This window comes from Passer montanus, unplaced genomic scaffold (genome assembly GCF_014805655.1).
Source record: "Passer montanus isolate IOZ18808 unplaced genomic scaffold, ASM1480565v1 scaffold29, whole genome shotgun sequence".
NCBI classification, from domain to species: Eukaryota; Metazoa; Chordata; class Aves; order Passeriformes; family Passeridae; genus Passer; species Passer montanus.
In genome coordinates this window covers 10,929,504-10,956,044 of record NW_024367596.1, presented here as the reverse complement: position 1 = coordinate 10,956,044, position 26,541 = coordinate 10,929,504, and the positions used below count along the sequence as shown (strand labels likewise).

Genomic DNA, 26,541 nt, shown 5'->3' with positions numbered 1-26,541 from the left:
CATTTCAGCTTTTCAGCTGAATTTTGCCCTCATGTATCTGCTTGGCCACACCACGAAGCATTTCCTACTCTGCTGCCTTCTCTCTCAAAGATGGACAATGGCCTGTCTCACTTGTGAGCTGCTTACACTGACTACATGCCATCTTCACCTGCCTGAAAGCATCCATTTAATATCACTTTGCTTCAGTACTTTAATTTTGGGGTGTTTATTTCAAAAAAACAGGGCCTACTAGTTGGAAGCCAGCTGTCACTCCATATTTGTGTGTATGGAAGACAAGGGTAATTAGCAGAATGCACAGGAGCAAGACGTTAGGTCAAATACTCATATATATTAAAGGTTTACAAAGTAAAGTTGTCTGTGCTGGCTGCCTTAGTTCCTTCAAGTGGAGCAATGCACCCTCTCTACTCACCAGGAGCTCTTCCTCCTGCAGCTTCCGAGCAATCTCTGCATCAGACAACTCCTGTTCCATTCGGGGTCCATCGTACATGGCTTGTTTCCTTCCCCTCAAATTAGTGCCTACAGAATTGAGAGAAAACAATCAACTCAACCATTCTCCAAATTCTTTGGTAAGGAGATCCCCACCATCTCCTCAGCCACCTGCAAACCCCCCCCTCAAGAGAACCAGAGGTCATCACAGTGTACCTGCCACACTGCTGGTGTGAGAGCACCTTCAGCTGAGGTGCAGCACAGAGCTTGGGGAGGCTTCCCCATGCACACAGCAGTACCTGCCACACCCTGCCTCAGGTAACAAATGCAACCCCATGGCAAAACAGGCCATGTCCCTTGAAGAAGTCTTTGGTGACAGCAGTGCTAGCAAAGGAATTATAATTTGTCACTCTCTGCATTGATACAGATACAGTGGCAAAACTGGGCAGCAGAGAGAAACCCAACATTTGCTATGAGCACAGCAGAGTCTGAACACACAGCTGAAGCAGCATGGGCTGCAAGGGTTAACCAGGACAGGCTCACATGGGTTTTCAGACAATTTCTTCCTTGGGATGACCCATGAATTTTACAATTCAATGACAATATAGAAATGTAAGCATTTTTGAAGTTCATATAATGTTCAGTTCTTGTTTTGAGTATAGAGTTCTATTATTTTAAAGCTAAACCGCATCAGCACCTTCTATTTCCCTAAGGAAAGTGTTTGTATCATGAGGAAGAAGAATAATTGTCACACTTTGCCAGATATAGATCTCTAAACTCCTACTTTCACTAGGTCACCCCTACTCCACTGTGACTTTAAAAGATCTAGATGTTTAAAGCCAAGTGCTTGTTGAGCAAGAACTATACAGGTACACATTTCCCAGAAAATTCCACTTGCACAGAATTTGGCAAGAATCTTGCAAATTGAACCCAGCTGGATGCCCAGTGCACTAGTGAACTTTGCCCAAAGTGAATTAATTAAGTTGCCAGCAGGGTTTTCAATAAGAAGTGGATGAAAATTACTGGTTTTTTTAGTGCTTAAGCAAAGTGTCCTCACTTACAGTCCTGCATCTCAACTCCACAAAATACAACCATAACCTAACATTCAGGGTTTTGTTTCCTTTTTTTCTCCTGTACAAGGAGGCCATCATACAAAATGTATCTCAAAAACAAAAGCTGGGTGTTGGTTGGAGTTTTCTGGGGGGGGGTCTTTCTTTGGGGATGGTGTGGTGGTTTTTTTTGGTGGGGGGAAGAAATTTGTTTTCTTAAACAAAAGGATACCAAGGGCACCACCTCCAACAATACCTTCTTACTCATCCTCTCCAATGCCACAGAACATCAGGATACAGAGCAAGAACATTAATGGATAAGAAGAATCCTGCTAAATCAGGAAGAAAACTGGGCAAGATTCCCTGTGTACACATTGCAGGTGGCCACTGGAGAGAAGCATCTTCAAGGAAGCCAAACGCATCTCAGACACCAGGGTGGGGCACGCAAAGGTCCATCCCCACACATACGCACACCTTGCCCATCACTTGGTTACCTGGGTCTCGCTGGCAGCCTCCAGCCTTCCCCTGGCTCACAGCATGAGGGGAGGGGGAGTGTCTCCTGTGTCCTGCCCTTTTGTAGGCTCTTGCCTCACCCCTCCTATAGTCATCTCTAGATTCAGCATCACAGAGCTTCTCGTCACGTGCCACGCTGTGTGACGAGTGGCCCTGATGGTGAGATCTGTGTTTCTCAGGGTGCTGTCTGCCACCCCGATGCCAGGTCTCCTGCTGTGCCTCCAGTTCCATCTCAAGGAGGGGAAGGTGCTTTTCTCTGTCTTGCCTTGGTGGCTTTCTGCTGTGCCGTGCTTCCTCTGTGAGTCCATGCTCCAACTCCAGGTCAAGACTGAGAAGTCTCCTCTCCTTCTCCCTGCCAGCTGTCCTCCTCTCCTGCAGCTCCCAGCTACTGCTGTGATCACAGGCACGGTGCTCGGTCTCTCTTTCCATGTCAAGGCTGAGATGTCTCCTGGACCTTCCCTGGCTGGCTGTCTTCTGCTCCTGCTGATGGCCACTGCTGGCCTCTCTCAGCTGAGGAGACCTTCCACGGCCCTCTGAGGTGGAGTGCCCGTGTTTGGGGGCATGGCCGGCCAAAGGCGAGGGGGGTCCTCGGCGCTCTCTCTGCTGGTGCCTGCACCTGCCATGACTGTGTGCTCTGGGAGGTTCAGAAATCTGCTCTCTGGGGTCACCCCAGGGCTGCTCTGAGCAATGGGGGGACAAACAAGGAGGGGGTTAGTGGTGCAGGGGTTAACAGAGGTTGAGGCCAGACTCACAGCAGGGAGAGGAAGGAGCTTGATACAAGGTGCTGAAAAGGCAGGCAAAGCATGATGAAAGAAAGAATAATAACAGGGACAGATAAGTCTGGCAGGATACAAGAGAGGACACAGTAAAATGGCAGTTTGGCTAGCAGGGCAGCACAGGAGGCAACAAGGTTGGATCAGAAAGCACAGGTACAACCCAAAAGTGTCTGAGCACTTCCTAAACAAGGACAAGTCAAAACAGAGACAAATGACTTTTAATGATGCCACTGGGGCTGAAAAACAGCCAAGAGAGCAGCTCATCTCCTGATGACACATCACTGCTGCAGGATCCTGAATCCACCTGGGAAAGATTTGCAAAGAAGTGCACAAGATGCAGGAAAAGTTGGGAGACAATGAGGGGCATAAGGCCAGGAGGGGCCAAGCAGAGTGGTCAGGTTGGACCCTGGTTTATAAGCATGGCAAGAGCCTTGCCCTGGCTTCAGGCACAAGGTTTTTCATCAGAAAAAAGTCTCACCTAATTGGGGGAAAGAGCCACATAAAGCAGAAAAGAAGTAAACAGGTAGGATAGGATTTTTTTTTTCTTTAAAAGCAAGAAGAGCATAGCTGCAGCATCCAAACATCCTCCACCACAGGCTGTCACATATATTTTGCAGACCCACAAGTTTCAGGGCCTGCACTTATTCACTGTCCAAAAGTAAGTTTCAGCTCTGAATGAAGAGACAGTTATGGATAGAGATTTTAGGGCAGATTAAGACTTCAGAAAACCCAGGCTCCTGACCTCAGCATTGTAGCTAGAAAAGCTGCTTACTTCGGTTTTTTGGTGGGGTTGTTTCCTCTGTGCTTTCCAGAATGCAGGCAGAAATTTTCTCCGCTTTTAGTTTCAGTAAACCTGAAACAGCTACAAGAATGCAGCAATCTGCCTGCAAACACTCTACTAATTGATTTATTTTTTCAACTAACCTATTTCCTAAGAAAAAAATCATTGCCCTGAATGAACTATTATCTCTTTACAACAGCTTTTCAAAATGAAAAAAATGCCTTGAAGCAGAGATTGATTTGAAACAGAACTACACACACAACCCCCCACCAGAAAAACCCTGCAGCAGCAAACTTTCCTCAACTATCTAGAGTTTGTTTTATAGTATCTCAAAATACTTAAAATAGATTTCACTGCACATGAATTGCATTCTGTTTTAATGAATAGCTCTGTCTCACTTACAATCTATCCAGATTTCAGAGGGAGAAAAACAAACCCCACACCAAAACTGAATGTTCCCTTCTAGTCATTCTATTCAGAAAAAACTTTTTCAGAGCCAGCAAAAATAGAGCCTACAGAAAATCCACCTTCAAAACAAGTCTGTGTGACTTTTATCCAGAACAGGTGTATTTTTAAAAGTCCAAGATCTGTAACAGGAACTGCTGTGGTTGCTCTTGCTCTTTAACTGGTTGGATTTTTTCTGTTCAGTTTTAGATCATACATATGATTTACAGAAAACAAATACCCAATCAAACAATCCAAGTGACTTACTGAACAACAGAGACCAGAGCCTGAAAGCAAAAGCCAGTTTTTAAACAATAGTCACAAGGGTCTAAAAATTAATTCAATTTCATCATTGAGGAAAGCTCAACAAATACAACAGCAGAGAGCAGGAAAACACAAAAGAGCAAAGCCTGGCTGTGCTGGGAAAGGATTGCTGCAGGTAACACAACCATACCAGACAACCCAGGCAGGCAATTTGCTTTTTGGATATCTCAGGGTGATTAATTCACCAGCAGGTGCTGGTTCCTGTGGCACCTTCCACAGGGGCCATGTAAACACTCCACAGACCCTGGTGATACTCTCTGAAGCAGCAAGTGACTGAGTGAATACAAAAATGTTTTTCATGGCACAGGCATTTCTGGGAGGAACTCTGCCTTTTCTTGTGTTTATTTTTCCACTTTTAAAGAGCTCAGGTTGCTTTGGAGCAACAGGCCTAATCCACATTCCGCCTGGACATGGATAAATTTTATCTCAGTCTCAAACGATAAAAAAACCTAAAAAAATACCCCACTCCCACCAAAAACAAAATAAACTTAAAGCAGGGGCTTTTTATTTGTTTCAATTCACAACTAATGAGGACAATACAAACCAAGGCTGCTGAAGCTTAATCAAATGGTGCTCAAATAATTAAGAGTTCCCAGAACAACAAGCTAGATGAGCCAGGCATAAAATACACTCCAATCCTTTATAGCTTTTAAGGAGTGCAGACCAAGAGCAGCACTGCTATGACTGGTCAGGCAACACCTCCTGCCTCACCTTCAAAATTATGGATTACTGCAGGAAGAAAACTTATACCCACAAGATATCCTGCTCTCCAAATCCAAACCACAGTCTTACTTCAGGAACTCACAGGCTTTGTCAGCTGATTTGTTACTAAAATCCATCCTACCTCTGCATGCACACTTTTGCCTATGTTGTATTTTTTCAGACTTCTCCCATTTAATTCTGAAAACCTGAAGAGTGGCTTGGCTGTCGGACTCCAAGATCAATTTTTCCCAGCTTTGTAGATGTAGAATGACTTGTAACCATGAAGTTTCCACTTGGTTACTGTTTTGCACTTTTAAACTTTTTGCTTTGTACTTTCTTGGCTATCTTTGAACTTCTTCCAAATTGAAACTAAAACACTTTGCGTAAGTTCAAATAAATGACTTTAAAACTGCCAATGGCATTGATGTTAAAATGAGAAATGAGGTTTGATCTTCATCTTCACAATGTGTTAATCAAAAGCAACCCATCTTCTCCACCACATTTTTTGAAGAAAGAACACAGAAACCACCACCAGTGCAAAGCAAAGCCGTCCCCAGATTGCTCCATAATTAAATACACCCTGATTCTCTCCTCCCAGTTCAAAGAAGGTCTGTATTCAATCACAGAAGCTGACCAAAAGGAAGCAATAGAGCGCTGTGGATCAAATAATTTCCACACTGTACAGTCCCAGATGATAATCACAGCAGAGACATTCAGTGGAGATGACCTTGTTCTTCAGTAAGTCATTCAAGGCAGTTGTGCTAATTTTATAGCTTGAGTACATACCTGCAAGGAGCTATTTTTGAAACACATCTCCATGAACCAGCATTTATTCCTTCATGTAGCCGTGCCAGCATCACAAATGAGCACATGGAACTGTCTCTCTTATAATGCAAGCAAGGAATTTCACCAGCATTTCTCCCCCACACCCTTGGGATCACACCGTAACAACTACCTTACCAGCCACTGTCTTTTTCCACAAGCACTTTTAAAACATGCATGTGTGGCTGTACTTGCACATACACAAACCACATTACCTATCCCTGTCATTTAGGCCACCTTCAAGGACAACAAAAACTATCAAATTGTCTTCTCTGTATTTTTTTTAACTAAATACTTCCTGATTATAAAATAATCTGATTCTGACCGCAGGACTGATGTAATGCTAAATGCAGGACTGTAGCATAAAGTTGAGTCTGAGGGATAAAGAGTTGTCTGACCACTAGGTTCACCTACACTACCACGATCCTGACCTTTTATCTTGCAGAAACATACCTCCATTTTCTGCATAATAACACTCTTCATAGCCTGTGTGTCCCTGGGAGTCTGGGTAGTGCTTCTTGCGCTTTTTTTCTTCCTGCAGTTCTTTCTGTTGTAGGAGACGGGCCATATCCTGCAGAGATGGAAAAAAACAGACATTAAATCACCACTAAAAAGTATCTCCAGATTCTTTAGGTCAAATTCTTTATTCAATTATTAAAATCCTTACCAAAAAATAGTTTAATTTTTCAGACATAATAATGGTTGCTCAAATTCAAGCCCTGGACTGGACGAGGCTTTCAAATTAATGGGTGACACAAGGGACCGTGTCAGCAACCAGTAGTCAACCCAGTCAGTAGTCAGCTCAGCCCAGTACTGAGATTCCAACACCATGGCCAACTCCCAGGTTCCTGCTCCTCCTGCACACAAGCCTGCTAAGCCCTAGTGGCCAAAGCAGGGCAGAAGAGACTGCATGTGCAACCTCAGGCTTTCCACAAGGATTTGGAAGTCACAGAAGTGCACAGCCACTAAAGGGAGTGGGCTTGATCTCCTCCCTGCACGCTGCCAGGGAAAGAAAAGCACAGAGGCAAAGACTGTCCAGCTAAAGGCACTTCTGACTGGAAGGAGTTCCCAGAGCAAACCGTGAACTCACTTCACACTGGTTGTAATTTGCAGGGACTACAGGATGCCAGGCAGGGAAATGCATCAGTTTGACAGACAGAGACTTAAAGGAAAAGAAAATCGAAAGGACATTAGGAAGAGCAAACTAGGCACAAGGCAGGAGCACAGTGGGGACTGCAGCCATTTGTTTTCTGTCACAGTTTTGGTAGATATGCCAAAGAGAAGAGCACTCCATTTTCCTAATTGGTTTTCCTTCGAGATGACTAATGGATCAACAAGACCTAGGAACTGCAAACAGCTCCCTGGGGCTTGCTCCTCTGAGGCCACAAGCTTGTGAGTCAGTGAAGCCAGTCTGGAGTAGGGAGCAAAGCTGGGAGATACCAGCAGGGCAAGCTGCCCCTTTGGATGCTATTCATTTAAGCCTTCCTAATCCTCAGGACCTTTACAGAGCCATGCATGTAAAGTGGACACTGCAGGCAGGAAAGGCATGGCTGAAATGCAAACTAAGAGTCAACACCCTCCAGAGACAAGCCAGCACTGGAGGACATTGGATGGCTGCTCAAGTACAAAGTATTATTTCAGGATTCAGGCAGGATCTGCTCTGAAACCAGCTTTGTGGAAAATCTGGGGATGCCACAGGCTCCTTCCAAAAAAAAAAAGAAAAAACCACAAAACAAAGTCTCCACAGACTCCTTCCTCTGACAAGGTTAACCTTTCTAGCAAGTACTGTAAGTCTATAAATATATGAGCTAAAGCACATTATCTCCAGGACTGAGACAGCTCAGGACTTGCAAATCCACACAAACCACTTCTTACAAACAGGATTCATAAGCCGGCAGGGCAGGCAGGCTTAGTGCTTCATTTAAAATACCTGCACTCCAGAAAGGATCTGCCTCAGTCCTCAGCTACATTTCAGACACACATGGGAACGTTCCATGTACCAGCAGGAAGAGAGAGAATATTTATGACTTCTCCTTGCTTTAAGCTGAAGCCTGCTCCCAACTGCACAAGATGGTCAGCAGGCAGGTTTGACAGGCTGCAAGGACCTGCTGTCAGACTGCTGACATCCCTGCAGTTCTCTACATAAAGAAGGAAGGAAAGATGCAATTCACAAGTCAACATTAGTTTTCCATCTCCTTCACCTTCCTGATAAAAATATGACAGATCACTACCTCTTAAGCAGAAATCCTGTAGCCAAAGTGTTCCTCCCACCCTGTTAGCACAAGCTCCACTTGGAAGCCAAGCCCTTCCCATCTGTCTGGGCAGCCTTTCAGTACTTGCTTGGAATTAATGGTAGAAGAAGAAAATGAAGTCTTGCAATAAAATCCGATGCATCTGTCAGGTAAGGGCAGATTCTTATTTCAGGCTCTGCCAGGAACTATAGCCTTGTGTTCAAGCTCTTCCTAACATAGAGAATGCCACCAGGTGCCTCTTGAACATCTTAAGACAACTCAGGCTTCTCAGGAAATCATCTGAAATCAAGAAAGGGGACAAACTCCAGGTTCTCACAGGTGTTTCTCTACTCTGTGGGTTTCTTGAAAACTCAATCTGACAGGCTGATCCATTGAGGTGACCAACAAGCAAAACCCTTTGTACACTATGAACAAACCACATCACCCATTCTCAAGCAAAAGGAGCAGAGAAACATTCTGAAGTCACAAAAGTAACCTGCTTACAGATTCCTTACACCAAGAAACTGTAACAGGGTGTTCAGGCTGTGAAAGACTAAACTGAAGAATGGAGAAGCCAGAGACAGATGGCTGGGCCAAGAGTTCCACTGAAATCTTTGCATTAAAGACAAAGAAATAATGGCCCAGGATTCTCCCAAGAGCAGTACATGTCTTCTTGCACTTGAGAAAGCAAGCAGCTCTCTGAGTGTATAAACAATTACAACTTCCTACAACAGGGCAATAAACACCTCAGCAAGACTTACCTATTACTTGACCTCTTCATTAGCAAGGCCACTGGCATCAACAACCCTTATGACCCTTGAGTGTGAGGACTATGACTGTATCTTGTTCCTGTAACAGGACTCCCCAAAATCTCTGTGCATACAGAGATCTGTCATGACAAGGACTGCCATGCAAGCCAACTCCTGTGGCTACTGGCCAAGAAATGTCTGCCCTGAAAGGGCTGCTACAAATAGCCCTGCCATCCCTGCAGCTTTAAAGGTTACCTCGTCTTTTTCCTCTTGCCTGCGGCGCTCCTCCGCTTCAAACGCGAGCTTCACTTGGATTTCCTGAGCAATCTCGCAGTCCTGTCGTTCCCTAGAAGGCAAGGAGACAGGGATTACAGGCAGCTGCAGCCACAGGCATCAGTCAGCCTGGAGAAAGGGATAAAAGAGCTAAAAAAAAATCCACCCAATTTACACAAAAGAATTATTACTCAGTGTTAGTGCAGAGCTATGAATCCTCACCAGGGACCAGGACTCCCTGTACTTACTGGTGGCCAAATTTAGAAAATACTTCCCAAAACATCCACAGAATAATAAGTAAAAGAGATTCATGGGCAGATTGCTAAGAAAGGAGATAGGTACCACAAAATAGGGCAGGCCAAGGTAGTGCTCAGGAGTCTTCAAACAGCCTAATTCTGCTGAGTTTTGGTCCATGTGGTATCTAAGGAGAAGTTCAGGGGCACAACAGAACCTTCTTTTACAGAAAGTAAAGAAGAAGAGAAGCAGAAGGGGTGGATATGTGGCAAGGGTGGAGAGGAAGGACATTGCAACAAGAGGGTTTAGAGGACAGATGTCACTAAGAAACAATTCACTTGTCATAGGCAACAAGAAGGCACACAGCAGGAAGAAAAAGAAGATTATTTCTGTCAACAGCTCCTTGGAAGCACACCTCTGGACTGCAGTTATCAATAGGTCAAACATTTCAGGACACGAGTTTCTTTCATCCAGGTAATAAAACCTGGCAATTTTTGCATGTGCCTGTGTGTGTTTCACTTGACTCTGGGGACAGATCTCTTCAAAGCCACGAGAGTTCACGCAGCAGCAAAGCTAGTTCTTGAACTTGATTTTTAAAAAGAGACTTTGGCAAATCTAGCACCAGCAGAGAGCCACAGCTCCCAGGAAAACAATAGCTGAATAAGCAAATCCTAGGGAGCAGGCTGTCAGTGAGCCTGGCAGTGGATCCTTTACAACCCCAGGCCCTGAGGACATGAAACTAGGTAGAAAACAAGTTAGAAAGGTCAGACACATCAAGGCATTGCACGTCTCCAGTTCCCTTGGCTCCTGTGAGCAGAGCCAAGGTGCCAAGTTCATCAACACAAACTGACTTGCTAAATGCTTAAAATACATCCTATTGAAGACAAACAGAACAGAAAAACAACTAATCATCTTTCAGAGCCAAGGCAACAAGGTCATTGCCTCTCTGTTACCAGCAAAGAACACCAGAAGTATTGCAAATACAAAAGCATTTTCTTCTTTCTGATGACACATCTTGGAGTACACCACATCAATTCCTAAGAACAGCAGTTACCGAGGATTACATTTGGGGGTTTATTGTTCAGCAGTAATGAAATACTGAGACTTGATTACTTAGTCAACATAAACTAATGTATTAACTTGTGTGAGCATAAGAAAACAAGTTCAAGAGCTTTGACAGCTCTTCTTGCCCTTCAGTTTCCTTAATGTGAGCTCAAGTGCCAATCAGATCCCAGAAATCAGCCAGAGCAGCATAAACACCACAATTCCTGAACATCCCACTCATGTGTCCTTCACTCCTGGGCAGCCAGGAGTGTTAAGAATGTTGGGAAAACTCTACATCAGTTTACAAAAAGAGAAAAAACCTAAAAGTTTGTGTGATCAGAAAGCTCCCTCCCATTCACAGTGACTGCAGATACTAGTTATTGCCAGATGAGGAGAAAAAAAAGGGATTGTTTAAGGGAACTGTTCAAAGGAACTGTTCACATCAGTGAAACAGAACTATCACAGCACTGGGAGCAAAACGGGGAAAGAACATATTTTCACACTATTTTATTTTAGTAATCTTGCTACTATGCTTAGCAGTGTGCAGGCTGCTCAGCTAGATGCAAGAGATGCTTTTAAAGAAGCGTGAAAATCAGGTTTGATGCTTCCCTGCATTCTTAAAAAGAAATGTTTCTATTCTCTCATTTATCTTCACAAAGTCTTTCTGAGAGAAATTAGGATTTGAAAGAGAGAAGAAAGCAAAAAAATTTGAAGAGCTTTTTTGTTTTCTATTTCTAAAGACCCCTTAGTTCTGCCTTCTTACTCCTGCCATCACCTTGTAGCATCAAACGCTCATAATGACAGAGAGCAACAACAACAGGGATTATTTTGTTGCCAGAGCATGCTACTCTTGGACAAGGAAGAGAGACAGCGGGAATGTACAAAGAATTAAGGAAGAAAAAGATCCAATTATAAAAGGATACCTCTAACTTCTTTTACTATTTTTGCAGAAGAGCTCCTGCTCTCAGAAGCAGAACTGCTGCTGACATAACGTTTTACATCAGCAGTTCTGCCTGTGCTTTGGCTCACCAAGTTCGTAAATCCCATTTTACAGAGTCCTACAACAAGAAAATTGTTTGCAGCTCCCAGCAAGTAACAAAGAAGAATCATGTCTGTCATACAAAATCAATTTTTATGTTGCTATTTACTCACTCACATCTCTAATTGGTAATAAAGACAAAACTATTGAAAAAAAGCACAGACTTAAGAGATACATATGTACACAAGGTCTGTCCCAGTGTGCTGGGAACATTGAAAACAGTGGCTGATCTGTCACGCCCCAGCTTCAAAGCTTTCATGAGCTGCTGCTTTGAAGGCAGTCCTGTGTCTCCCACATCTGCAACACAGAGCTCTTCTGCTCTGTCACTGATCCTGTCAGATGAGCCACCCAGGCTCTGTGATCCACCACCAACTGCACCTGGTGGGTGGCATTCCAGAACCCAACAAAAGTCAGGAGGCAGCACAACTGCTGGGAGATGCATCCTGCCTTGCAGACCTTGTATTTGCAGGGACCCCCATCCACCCACATCTCATGAGTGGGATCTGGCTGAGCCCTGTCCCATGAACCATGTTACATCCAATGCTCTGCAAGTCCACTTGGGATTGTAAAGCACAGTTTGTTTTGCCCTGTGCTGCCATGTTTCACTTCTACACCAGCTCCACAGCTGAGAGCCCTGGCACACAGAGAGCCAAACCACAGACCACAGGGTTAAGATGTGGCGTGTGGGGACTGAGCAAACCTGAAGAGCAAACTGGATCTGTCATTAAACACCCTCCCACAGTTACTGCAGAAGTCAGTGACTGCAAGAAAAGGCCTGTCCCCAACACCCATCCCCATCGAGCCACCCTGGAGCAGCAATTCCCCTTCCCAGGTCACTTCATGCTAAATAGCTGCCAGCACATACAGGGGCTGTCAGTGCAGGACACAAAAGCATCACACTCAGCTCCTCAAAAGCATTCATCAGGCACAGGGCAAACACACCAATATCTGCAATTTTCACATGAGAGAGATTCCCTGTAGCACTGGGTATTTCTGTGGCACGGTTCCTTCACTCTCAAACTTCAGCCAGGGACAAGGTCAACAAAAGTGGCGAAGTTATCCCATTTTCACAACAAGCAGTAGAATGGGAAGGCTCCTTCTCATGGACAGGCAACAGTATCTAAGGCAGGATGGGCCCTAAGACCACCTGCCCCATGCTGCTCTCATTCCTCTGTGCCAGAGCCTGGTATCACTACTTTTACAGCAGTGGACAGCCAAAGGAAAAAAGAAACAAAAGCAAAAGGCTGATGAACCCCACGCACTGTCAACTCAAAGCAGCTGATATTAGTGCTCTGACCAAATGGGACTGGCATTCCCATTCCAAGATCTCCAGCGCAAACTCACAAGTCTTTTTGGTGTTTCTGGATTTGAGCACGGGCTTTCTTATCCTCCTCTTCTTGCAGTTGCTTGGCCATCTGCAAGTCATGTTGCACCAGACGATTACGCTGAACATTCGTGGCCAAGTGATGCTCAACTGGAAATAAACACAGACAAGAACCCTCAAATCAGGCTGCAGAACTTCACTGAGTGAACAAGATAAACCAAGTGGGAGGGAGATTCCAGCCCAGAAAGGAAGACAGATCTTGGCAGGGAAACACCAAGCAGTCTCTCTAAGGTGGGAAAGTCCTGAACTGAAATTATGCTAGCAGCTTGAGATTGCCTCTTTTCAGCACTGAGGGGGCTGTATACGGGCCTGATACCAAAACAAGTTCTGCGTATCTTAAACACATCCAGGATTATAAGAAATGGTTTTTAGGATTTGAATTTCATTTTCTGACTACAGAAAACCACCATAGACAAATGAAGTGGGCCTGGGAGGGACCACCAGAGGCCAGTGAGGATGAGCTGAACTTAAACCACTTATTATGGATACTTTCCTAATTTGTTCTCAATAACCTCTACAGAAGAAAACTCCTCTCACTCTCAGCAGAATCAGTTCCAAAAATCTCCCTACTTTTATATTTAGCAACAGAGCAACTTAGTGCTCCAGTGAGTCCTTTACCATACATGGATATTGCCTGCTAGAAAAAATGGCTACATGAGCTGCAGCCCAGAGTCCTCTGTAATTCAATGGTCTCAGGTTCCAGCACCAAGGGCATGAGCAGCTGCACCCTTGGTGGAGCAGCAGGAACGGCATTAGCACCTGGTACTGGCAGATACCAAATCCCTGAGAAGCTGATTAGAGAGGCCACCACACCTGAAACTGCAATGTAAACATACCCAAACTAACAGAGAAGCATGAAAAAAAATTTTTTTAAAAAGCATAATTCACTTTGAAATTTCTGGCTGTTCTTTTTTTCCTCCTTTATGAACTCTTCTAGTGTACAGCTGCCCTACCTCAAAATGTCTGAAAAGGAAGGCTCCTTTCAAATGGCAGACACTGGTAATTCTGAAATAAGTAAACAAAGACCTCTTCTGGTTGTACTTTAGGTCAGACTATAAAACTTGAAGCTTCCAAAATTGCTAGTCATTTCTAAAAACCTTGCACAGCAACAAAACCCCAAGTGCACTCCTACATGCAATTTTATCATAAGCAGCATAAACAAACTCAACTCTAAAGGAGAGCACAAAATTGAAATATAAAATGCAACTATCTCTGGGGTACAATGTGAGCTGGAGCAGAGTGAAGTGTAGTGTAACAGAATAGTGAAGACAGCAATAATAAACTGTATTCCATTAAAAGGAAAAAATTAAATAAAAGCAGGAAGCATTTTTCTTAGCAAAATCAAATAAAGCCAGATATCTGTTGGGACAAGCTTGCTTCAGTTTGTTCTGAAGATGGTTGCTACTTACTCTCTTGTTCCTGTAAATTATGGGCCAAGGTATGATCTTCCAGAATAGCGAAGTCTCGACATACTGAACAGGGAAACAAAGTAAAGAGAATTAGCACCAGAAAAACCAAAAACAAACAAAAAAAGCATCAAACGAACCATGGCAGTCAGGGGAGCATATGAACTTCTGACAGTTTCTACCAGCCAAGGTCTGGAATTGTGGTTTCCCCTGCCTCCTCCTGCCATCATGTCTATTTTTGTGTGTGTTTATTCCTTTGTCCTTCTTGCATAAAATGCCTCCTCCAATCTCCCCTCAACCTCCATTTCAAGAACAGAACAGTTCATCCTACCACTGGATCAGACCTTAGGTACAAACCTCTGCATTCCATTCAAGCAGAATATATATTATATATTTTTACCAATGCCCACACTGACTGCATTCAGCTAAAACCAAGGGCAGGCATTTGTGTTTACTGTGACTTTGTGTGCCAGGTTAAAGAGTCTGAGAATAGTGTTTTGATGGCACTAAGGATAGGTGCACACTGGCACCTCTCCAAAGCTGAGCAGACTGAGCAGCTCCATGGCTCTCACTGCATTTCTCTCAAGGCATTTCTACCAGCTCAGGTATCATTTTCAGTTGTTTCTTGTAAGCTTCACTGACTGTCTAAAAGCACATGCTGGATTTGCACCTAGAACCCAGATATGGGATCAATCACAGCATTATGGGCAGGGATAACCGCAGCTTCTTCAGAAGATGCTGAAAATGACCTTGAGACAAGGGAAATGGGAAACAGACGAACTCCCTTTGGCACCAGTTTAAAAGCAGCAGATTTTTGCCAATGCCTATCACTTTCCCACTTGAACTTTCAAAGGAATGCTCTACCTACACTGTAGAAAAACACCAGAGTATATTCTTAACTTGTTATGATAGGCAGCAGGGCAACAAAACACAAGCCACATACATACTGGGACAGGGAGAGACACACAGCAGCAGGCTCAGCCTCTTAGTGGCAGGTTCACATCAGCTTCTCTGAACCAAAGACAGACAGTGACCTGTCCCCCCAGACGGCAGAATGGGGCCCCTTTTCACAGATCTGCCAGACCTGGGGTTTCTGCCTGCTTTGTGGGAAGTTTAAGGCAGTGGCACCAAAAACTTTGCAATAGAGAGGTCTGTCATTTATTTTTCCCTCAATGTGACAAGCTAAGAAGCTTAACAGCACCTACAGAGGGGAGTACCTCCCACTTGAAACACATCACAAAGCAGAGAACTACAAGGAGCTTCTGAAGCCACAGAGGGAAATACAAACTTCTCCTGCTGCACTCCACTGGCAAAACCTCTGGGGAAGACCAAGATTTCTCTTTAGCAGAGCACAGGCACAGCCTAAGAGACAAACTGAAAATAACCCCAAAACCCCCAGAATGCATCAAAAGTACAAGGGGAATGTATGAGGATTCTGTTTGTGAAAGGGTTCAGAGTCAGAAAAGATAAAACATTTCCATTGCCACAAAGGAAATGAGAAAGCAGCTGCATTTCCTAAGCCACGATCCCACAAGCCCTCCCTTTTCTCACAGATGCACATGCTCCACTAGAGAAGCATCAAAACATTACTCCACACCCAAGTATCTTCACAAAATATCTGGAAGAGTTTTCAGTTGTCTGTACCAAGAGATCAGATAATGCTTTACCATAGTCAATGGAATTTTTGGTTGTCTGCACTGAAAGGTGTTTTAAGATCACAAAAGCTCCAGGGCATCAGTTCAGGGAAGGACAGTGACACGCAGCAGGGTGGAGATGAGGACAAAGGTTACAGTTATATGATCCCACAGTGGCCCACTTTAAGCATGAATAAATCTGGATGGTGTAATTAAGGTTTTGCCATTGCCTTTTTGCATTGCAACTTCTTTTTAAAAAGGAAAGATGATATGAAACTCAATAGCATTGAAATGCTTCCAGTGGCCATTTCTGTACAAAGAAAGAAATGTTGCCTTGAGCCACAGATCTGGAAAAGCCACAGCTGAGTCACAGGCAGCAGTGCTATTCACAGGTGACAATCCCAGAGTGCTTGGTGGTCACCAACACATGCTTTTTACAGGATAGGGCAAGGGAATCTTGCCCTAGAGACTAATTCTGTGACCCCTAATACTACTTCAGCTTCCTAGAGTGATTGTGGAACAACCACCTTCTGCTCACAAGAAGCATCATCTGGCTTGCTGGAAGATGCATCTAACACATCCAACTCAGAGTTTGAGCCTTACCGTGAGTTCAGAGCTGATCAAAGACACCTCAGCACAGAGCCAGTCTGCCCAAATCTAAAACTGTTATTATTGCCATGTATTCAAGAAGCAGCTTGCTCTTAACTGTTTAAAAAACAAACAAACAAAAAAGAGAATGCAGGATGGGAGGGAAGTGTTACTTTTAACTGCAATAAGTCTCTGAGCAATTCCACAGCACAGCTGCCTGAACAGCTGTACCAGCAACACAAGACACACAACACAGGAGCAAGGATTAAGATTTCAGAGCTAAACATTTTTTTGCATAAGGATCACTGCTACAAGAAATGCTTTAAAAAGTACATCCTAGCCCTTCCCAAATCCATCCTGCACAGGCTCACACACTGCTCTGGTCCCTGTGGTATTCAAGAGCTCTGACTTGTCAGTCAGTAATGGTGCTGACAGTGCTGGCAGACCTTTGCTCCATCCTCCCCAGAGAGGCACACAAGCATAGGAGGATGTTAACACTGTTTTTGTTTGGTTGTTTTTTTTTTTTCACTCCATTCTACCCACACCCAGACACACTTCTCTGTTTGGAAAAATACACGTTACAGAAACATGCCTGTCACATGGGCAAGAAAGTGAGAGGGCCATGATAGGACACTGCTCCTTGTCTTTTGACAGTCTTGCACCAACCCCAGAAAAGTCTCACCTCTGTCACTGAGCTTTATTCCTACCATGCAGCAATGATTGTTTAACCATTTCAGACAGAGAGGCCACTAAAGTCTTCCTAAAGAAAGCATGGCTCAAAATAAAAAGGCAAAGTCCATATAGACTTGTGTTGCATAGACAGGCCTGCTTCTTCTATCTGCTCCTCCAGAGAAGTGCTGGAAGCAGCCCATGGGTGTCCAAACAAACAAGCAAAATAAACTCCTCAAATTCTCAGTTCTTACAGGCTACAGCTGAAAGCTGTTGTATGTCCCAGACATAAAGCAGGGACAAAGGCTCCTGTTTAGATTGTTTTGAAGCTCAGTGACTGGGTCAAGAAGCACATATAGGCCAGAGTAGCACCTTCCCTGCTGCAACTTCCAGCTCCTGACCCAAAGCCACCTAGGTCCAGTGCCATCCCTAACACAGCCACACAGCACCCAGACCTGGGGCTGTGCCCTACCACCACCCGTCCCACATCCACACAACACTGACAAAGCAAGTGGGAATGCTGCCCTGGGATGAGCCACCAAGTTGCAGGGCTTAGGCATGAATAAAGGGGCTGGGTCTTAAACCAGCAATATTGACCCACCAGTACAGAAAGAGGGAAGCTGGACTGGTAACGTGATATGCACACTGGAAACCTCTCAGTGTCTGGGTTCCCTGGTGCTCCCATCTCACAGAGGACAGACACAGCATGGAGCAGACTGGTGGGGCAGCAGAAAGCCTTGGGTTTGTTCACACATTTGGAATTATTTGAGCAATGCTGAAGAAGCCATTTGGCTGCACACACTCTCCTGCTACAAACCCAAGCAGACAGCTTGAGCACACAGCCCTCTCTTTGTGCTGCTGTGGCTGCTGGCAGGGCAGGCAGCACAAGACCTTTCGTCACTGTCAGAAACTTGGCTGGGCTGCCTCCAGCTCATCTGAGCACATTATTCTCAAGTCTCATCAGCCTGAGAACATTATTCTCAAGTCCCATCAGCCTGGCCATTACGAACACAACGAAGCACTGTCAGGCAGCCAGGTGGCAAAGCATGGGGACACCTGCACCTCCCCAGCAGATTTGGGGCTGATGGCAGTGCACAACATTCCCTCACAATTAGACCCAGCACCCATGACACCGAGCCAAGCATGACAGCAGCTGCAAGTGAGGCCAAGGAAACCAATCCTTGAAGACACACATCCAACAATGAGGCAACTATGAAATTACTGGAGATGTGGACCAGCCAGGCATGGTCTGAAATGAAGTTTCGTCAGCACTAGTTCTCATTCCCTGCCCAGTCTCAGCAGGGTACAGCACAAACATTACTAGGTATTATGTATATTGGGTTTGTGCTGAGAAATAGAATGACAACAGACTCAATTTCTCCTCTCTGAGAGGCTTTGTATTTAAGGGAAAAGAAATCCATTTCCTTGCTCCCTAACTGTATGTCTAAAAACTGAAAGGTGAGATTAACATTACCTTCACTGTTGCAAATTAACTTGACTCCCCATGCCTGGGCCCTGGCTGGGAGCCACCAGGCAGTCAAACAAGCAGCAGAGGTGCAATGAGAGCAGCTACAATTGGCAAGTCCAGCGAAGCATGGAACATTCACAACAGGTTCACCAAGGCTGATTGAGCCAATCTACCTTGGCACAGCAGGGAGCAGACCAGGAATACACTCTGGCACAGCTGTCAATAAAGAAATGCCTGCCAGGAATCCCAGTGGCTGCTATGGCCAGCAGAGGTGCCAGCTGGGGAGGGTGAGGGCAGAAGCATCACCCTTAACAGTGATAGGATCCAAAATCCATGCATGGAAGAGGGAGCTCACTTCTCTTGAGGAATCCCCAAGAGCCTTGCAAGTTCCAAGCACAGATCTTCTCCTCTGGTAGTTCTCACTGGAAATATGCCTGTTTGTGCATTGGTGCATCTGAGGCTCTTGGAAACGTGGCTGCAGCCCTGCCTTTATGGCTGACATGAAAAAGTCCCTAGGTACAACAGCTCAGCAAAATTTCATTAAATACCCTCTTCCATTTTATATTCTGCCACCCATCTCACTAATGTCCTCCAGCATTACCTCAGCTCCACAGCTCAGCATTTTTAACACCCCAAACTGTTTCAAACAGATTGAGGTAACCACAAGAGAGGAGCAAAGTCACGCTCAGATGTTGCTAGTGATACTCAGGTGTGTGATAAAGAGGTAGGTAACACCCAGGAATGGCTGCTGTGGTGCACTGTCTCAACAAGAGGTCAGCCCCTACGGGCTTTTCAAGGAAGGTTCACAGCAAAACACCCCCCTCCCTTCTGCCCGAAGTCTTAGATCATGTTTTGACACCCACTGTGGGTCCCAAGGGCTCCCTTGGTTCACGTGGCCCATATAACATGTCCAGGATACATGCCAGTTCAATGGCCCAGGGACCACAGATGCATGCTCCAAGCATTTCCTTTTGGGCCTTAAAAATCATCTCTTGCTCCCCACCCCCTCCACTCCCAGCATCTTCCCGGCAGCACCGTGTGCTGGGTAATTCACAAAATAAACTAGGCGTGAGTCATGCTTAGTTTAGAGCATCTGCAGTTCTTGAATTCTAATCTGAAGGACAGGAGGGAGAGGAAAGACAAAAGTAACATGAAAAAGCAGAATAATTAGCTAAAAATCTGGTTTAGGGCCTACAGAGCTGATAAATTAATGGCAAGTATCAAATGCAGCCTTTTACAAGCCAGAAGTCTCAGCAGGATGCCTGAGTTATGTAGATTCCTGCAGATTAGAAAGCAAGTTGGGATCTCTTAGAGACTCTTACCAGCAGGGACTGATCAGGCCACTCCAAGCCAGATAAGCCTTCAAAATCTGGGAATTATTTCCTTGAAACAAAGCCAACCTGACCAAGTAGCCACCCAGCTGGAGGAGAAGGGCTGCCCTGAGGGCAGCTTTCAGATAAAACATGCAGCTTTCTTCCCAGCCCCAGCAAAGCTGCTCTGTGATACATGGCCCAGCCTCAGCAATTCCCATTTCTGCCCTGCCTCTCCCATCACACCAGGAGCTCCTGCTAGCACACATGGGTGCTGACAGAGGCTGGCTAGGACATGTCTGGCTGCTGCAGTTACACAGATGACATTCCTAGGGCCTTGCTCACCAGGCCCCATCATGCCAAGGAAATCAGAAAATCATGCAGGGAGAAGGTGGATCCCAGACAGAGGGCAGGTCTGGGCAGTCTGAGAACGGGAACAATTTCTGCTCCTCAGCCACAGCACCAGAGCATCACTCATAGCTGGGAGCTGTGAGGCAGCACAAGGAGACTGGGTGACTCTGTGGGGAACCAAACACAGGGGTCTCAGCCTAATTCTCAAAAATGGAAACATGCAAAATAATAATAATTAAAAATAAATAAATCACCAAACCAACATGTTTTTTTTCACTAGCAGTCTTGGCCTGGAAGCTAAGAACATCTTGGGATTTGGGAAGGAGGTTATCCTCCCTGCTCTAAGCTAAATGCCTTGAGGTCAAGGCCATGAGATTTTTGTGCTCTGTCTGCACCATTCTCCAACATTAAACTCTCACCTGCCTAATAGTGCTTTAAGAAGGAAGACAGTGCATTTTAGAATCAAACCCTCAGAACTTCATTATATTTTTTTAACCTGCCTTGGGACAGAAATCATGAACATTCACGAAATGCCTTCTCTGAGGCTATTAGTTTGGCAATCTCACTTCTGTAAAGAAGCCTGCACACTGTACCACAGACCAGTGCTAAAGCTGAGAGTCTTCTGCTGAAGACCTCAAAGCAGAAGGTGAAGTCACTGCAGTGTAAACAGGAAGCTGGAGATACTCAAGATAGTGGAAAAATAGCACAAGGCACCTCAAAAGGTTATCCTTTGAGCAAGCCCCAGTCACAAAATTTGATAAGATTTATCATTCTGCTTTTCTACAGAAGGCTGACATGTTTTTCATCAATGGATAAGTCCACCCTACCTGGTTTCATCTAAATAAGAGCCAGTCTCCTTATCCCCAAAGCCTAAAACACAACCCATAGGTCGAGAATATTAAAGATCATCTCTTTGATTTCCAGAAGAAAATGCTGAGTTGGTGCATTTCAATCACAAAATCCTAGAATAATTTAGGTTGAAAAAAACATTAAGTCACCAAGTACAACCACTGATCTGGCACTGCCAATCTCACCACTAAAGCATACCCCTTAGTGCCATATACACACATCTTTTTAGTATCTCCTAGAATGGTGACCCAAATACTTTCCAGTTTCAACCACTGGTCATCCTTATGCTGAAAATGGTTTTTTTTAACATCCCATATAAACTTCCCCTGACAGAACTTGGGCCAATTCCTCTTGTTCCACCACTTGGGTGCTTGGAAGAAGTGGCCAATGGCCACCTGGTTGCAGCCTCCTGCCAGGAACTTGTAAAAAGCAATAAGGTCTCCCTTGAGTCTCCTCTTCTCTGGGCTAAACATCCCCAGCTCCTCAAGGACTTGTGCTCCAGACCCTTCCCAGCTTCACTGCCCTTCTCTGGACCCACTCAGCACCTCAGTGTCTGTGCTGTAGTGAGGGGCCCAGAACTGAGCACAGGATTGGAGGTGTGGCCTCACCAGTGCCCAGTACAGGGTGACAGTCACTGGCCACACCATTGCTGATCCAGGCCAGGATGGCACTGGCCTTCTTGGCCACCTGGGCACACACTGGCTCATGTTTAGCAGGTTACCGACCAGCAGCCCCAGGTCCTTTTCCACTGGGCAGCTTTCCAGCCACTCTGTGCCAAGACTTCCAGATGTACCTAAAAATGGCTTTGAGCCTTAAGAAGTAATGACATCCATGCTTTGAAAATTCACCCTTTTCAGCCATGTCCAGTTGGGTCCCCAGACACAGAGTGTCCAATACTCCCAAGTCCTACAGCCAACACTGCTGTTACAGCTGCTGCTTTCTATTGCAAAGGTTCAACACACAGAAAATATTAACACTTTAAAGCAGAGAGCAGACATATAATATGGTATGTGTTAAAATCTGCAAGTCATTACTTGCCAGGCTCAGAACACACATCACTGTAGAAATTTCTTGATTGCCCCAATGTCCATCTACCTGTCCAGGACTGCCTACACCCAAAAGACCACCAGTGAGCTCAGCCACTGCATTGTGGACCCACCATAACACCCAGGTGGGTCTCTACTACAAAAACTTCAAGGTAGGTATACTTGTCAGGGATGGCTTGGCTGGTTTGACACCACAGTCAAACAGCAGAGCACAGGCAGCCAAACACTTCACTCACAACATCCGAGACTGTAACCAAGTCTGTCTATGGACGAAGATAATCTCAATGATCAGTGAGAACAAAAGCTGTTTGTGTAGCTCATCCTGTCCAGCATTTGACACAGCTTCAGTTGACTCAGCTAATACCACACGTGCAAAAGGAATAACCAACAATAAAGGCAGGGAGTTTTCCCAGAAGTCAGTTTTAACCACTACCTCCCAACCATGGACCACAGCAAAACAAACAACACTTGACTCCAACAGCTGTGCTCCATCTAGCCTTTATCCCAAAGGAAAACTACCATACACACCACTGGAGAGCAGGGCAGGAGTTACCTTCACCAGGAGAGGTCAAAACCCCTGGCCCATACAGACCCCATGAGCACCACTGTGGCTGCAAGAAATGCCTTTAGCTGTGCCCCATGGATCACACAATACCCCTTTTCTGGAAGGTTTTTTAGTTTCTTTTGCAGACAGAACATCATGGCACCTTTAGCTTTAAGCCCAACACGACTCATTTAAATTGGTGTAAGGGAGAGGTAATAGAAAAACAGTCTCTTACCAAGGGCAACTCAAAACAGCCACCTACTCAGAAAACTGCTGGGGCATGGAGCTTGTATCTCAAGAGATTTGCACTGTATGTACACTCCCTTACCCCACACCCATCGCCAGTAGCAATCACTGATTCTGTTGCTTTATCTGTTTAATTCATCTTTTATTTCAGCATTTTAGCTAATTTTACACCACACAAAACTTTAGGAAAGACACATTGAGTTTCCTGGATAAGCAAAATTTCTGTTCTCTTACACACGTCTAAGTTTCCCAGATATGCAAAAGTTCCATTCTCTGATGAATGCACAGCCTAAACCCCTTGTTCAGTTCAGCAGTTTCTCTGCAGAGAGCTGGCAGGCCCACTTTGTGGTTCAGGGTGGCCTTCAGGAGCCATAGCACTCTGGATTGCAGATATTTCACCAGCATTTCTCAGCCCTTGGGCTGTGGTGAATAACCTCACACAGCAGTTCCAAAGAGGTAGCTGGGAGCAGAGATAATGCAAAGTGTCAGCTCTCACAGGGTTCTCCTCTAGCTTAATCCTGAAAGATAATATAGAAAAATACAAGGGAGACAGGATACAAAAAGGGAGGTTTGCATGCCCCTCTGGTACAGCTTCACGCCCTAACTCAATTTGGCGACTGCTTACAAAAAGCTGACTGCTGGAAACCTCACACCCACACAGAAGCTGCCAAAAAAAGGTTCCTCTCTAAACCCCACAGTGTGCTTTTACATGACAGTGACCTGCAGTTGTACCTCTGTACAATAACCTCTGGAAAAAACAAGCAGAATAAAGAGTCCCCAGAGATGCCACCTTCCCTTCAGCCTTTGGACAACTAGAGCCAACCCTGTGACTGCTCCACGGCTTGTAGCTAAAGCAGAGCTGCAGCTGAAAGGACACACCACAATGGCAGTGCACATTCAAACCAGGTTTTATTCCTCCAGATCAGATACGACGAGAAGCAAAGCTCCAGCAGGATGGGCCTCTGAGCAGCCTCCCAGCCTTGATGGAAACCGTGCCAGCTGCTGCATTCGAAGCTGAAGGTATCTGAACTAACCCTGCAGTCAGCTCCAATTCTTTCACAGATTTCCATCAGCTTCCTTTTCCCTAGAAAGGTGGCTGCTTGGATGCAAGCAAAGACTCCTGTCTGCCACCCGTTCAGCTGCTGCCAGCACTGCAAAGCTGCTCTGCAAGAACAACTATCCTCTACCCAGCAAACTGAGGTTGTTGGGCTGTTTCAAAGTCCTTTTCCTTTGCTCCGTTAGCTCCTCACGGGTACTCTCCTCTCTCCCCCCTTGCTTCCTGTGTTTAAGTTCTCCAGGTTTATTAGTCAGCTCTGGGGAACACAAAGTACCAAAGCTGGCCCCAGATCAGTCAAAATTCCACATCCATCTACAAGTCACAAATCAGTAAAGCTACAGCACTAACAATACATGTTCCCTTTCCCGTCACAACCTTGTGTTGGCACACAGCCCTAAGTGCAACTACTGATTTAAAACACTGGCATACAAGGGTAAGAATAAGTCTCTGGCTTCTGAGACCAGATGGACAGGGAGGCAGAGCTCCCTGCATCATTTTGAAGCAAACTGCTTTGTGGCATCTGAGCCCACAGTTCATATACATTACAAAGCATGTATAGAAGCAGGCTGGCAGCCTTTTCTCCTCTCCAAGAGCACTAAGGGAGCTCCAGGTCAGTAAAGGTAAATTTTTTGCTTTGGGAACTGCATCAACTTCAGGTGATATTGCATACTCACAGCTTCTTAAAAACAAGAAAAAGTAAAAAAAGAACAGTTAAATCAGGACCAAGTTAAGTTCATCTGTTACACAGCCAGAGTTGATGCTGTGGGCAATGCCAGCTGCCTGGAATATCAGGTAACTGAGCACTGAGCTGGAGACAAACCTGCTTTTTCCACCTTGCATCAGGGATGTACAGAATCCAGGCAAGGCTGTCTCTAGCCAAAGACTCAGTCCTTCCAGCACTGCAATTAAGGTCAGGAGAGCCCAGCCTCTTCCCAACATCAACTTCCTTTGGAAACCTGGCGCCAAGCAGATGGCCTGCAGGAGAGCACAGCCCTGCGAACAGCAGAGCTCTCTGCCTGCCATGAAAACAGCCAACACCCTGGTGGCTTGGAAAATTCCCAGGCCTTCTCCGTGCTGTGCTCCACCACCTCACCTCAGCAGCACTGCCAAAGGCTCCAGGAGCTGCTGGTGAATTTAGGTCATAAATCCTTCCTATCCCACCAGCCATCACCTCAATAATAAAACTAATACCAGAGCAGAAGGAGAGGCCATTTCTTTGCACCAGGATGCTACAAGTCATGCTTGCTGTAACAAGAACAGATAGATATAATAAGCTGCTTTTACAGTGCAAAGTGATTGTTCTGTGCAGAGATGGAGAAGCTTTCCACCCACACAAGGGGACCAGCATTACCCCAAACCATGTGCCAAGTCAGTGCCTCTGCAAGGAGCATTTTCAGCCAGAGCACACTGCAGCCTCTTGTCCCATCTGGATGTAAAGAGCCAATTCTACACATATAATGCAGAAAGGAATTAAAACCTCTACCTTCTCACTGCCAGGAAATACTCCGGTTTGCATCAACTTCCTTCCTCCCTTTTGCCCCATTACTTCTCATGTCACTCCTCTCAGTGTCCTTATGGAATGTCTATGTTTCAGTGCTTCCAAATATTTCTTCAGTTATGTCCTTTTCCCCTTTGTCATCACTTATTGAACACCACATACTGAGCCCACATAACATTTCCCCTTAGAGTTGACTCCTCTAGCTACCAAGTTCTGGTTCAGCAAAAGGGCTCAGGAAAGGATGAACGAAAATGCACACAGGAACTCAGTTCCACTGCACACAGCTTGTTATACCTCTTTTGAAAAGAGAAGTGAAGAAAAGTGACTCACTCACAAAACCACTTTGACTTTCTGTCCTGAAGAGCACCTAATGCAGGGTAGAGCTACCAAGTGCACACAAATCAAACCTCTACCAAGGCAGGCCTAAGACAAAAAGATCTCACTATTTTAGTTTGGCTGACAGAGCATTGTGGTGGTGACAGCGTGGGTTGGTGTGCAATTAAAATAACCATCAGTTGAGCTTCAGAAGCCTGACACAAAATAATTGGGCAGGTGCAGATGGGCTGTGCTAGGCTCTGAGCAGGCTTTCATCTACACCTTTCTCCCCAGGAAGAGTAAAACTTCTGGCAAGTTTAATTCACAGGGTGCCTGGAGTTACAGGCTAAGTTTTATGAGCACTAAGGCCTAACTGATCCCCTTTGCTCAAGGTAAGGTTCACAACAGCACTGCCTGGAACCCCTTACACAGCCAGCCTGATGCTGCACTCTCCTGTTCCCTTCCTAGCCCAGCTAAAAGCTATCCCCACAGCCATACAGCGTCAAGGCCACACAACACTCACTCAGTGAACTGTGCGGGATCTTTTCAAGTACTGAGAAAGAAAACAGCAGGAAGGCTTCAATTTCTACTTCTCAAAAAAGAAGCATAAATGAAGTGTCAAAGGGCCTTCACTAAGTCCTATACATGTTCTGTGCAAAAGCCAGTGCTGTAAGGTGAACAGAGAGCATCGCTGACACATGTCAGCCTCCAGGGAGGCTGCAGCTTTCCTGGTGGCAATGTGCAGCAAACATGCCCTTTGCTCCCTGCA

The 26,541-nt window shown here is 45.3% G+C and overlaps 1 protein-coding gene across 2 annotated transcripts in view; it reads right to left on the bottom strand.

Moving 5' to 3' along the window:
* CCDC50 (coiled-coil domain containing 50) overlaps positions 1-26,541 on the bottom strand; it is a 42,079-nt gene that overhangs the window by 9,852 nt on the left and 5,686 nt on the right. Inside the window, exons 2-7 of one of the 2 annotated variants that reach the window (XM_039713886.1) lie at positions 14,201-14,263; positions 12,752-12,881; positions 9,073-9,163; positions 6,291-6,408; positions 1,970-2,668; positions 410-516 (exon numbers count right to left, since the gene is read on the bottom strand). In XM_039713886.1, coding sequence (XP_039569820.1) covers positions 410-516; positions 1,970-2,668; positions 6,291-6,408; positions 9,073-9,163; positions 12,752-12,881; positions 14,201-14,263 — 1,208 coding nt within the window. The remainder of the gene's footprint in view (positions 1-409; positions 517-1,969; positions 2,669-6,290; positions 6,409-9,072; positions 9,164-12,751; positions 12,882-14,200; positions 14,264-26,541) is intronic. The other variant, XM_039713887.1, reaches the window with a different exon arrangement.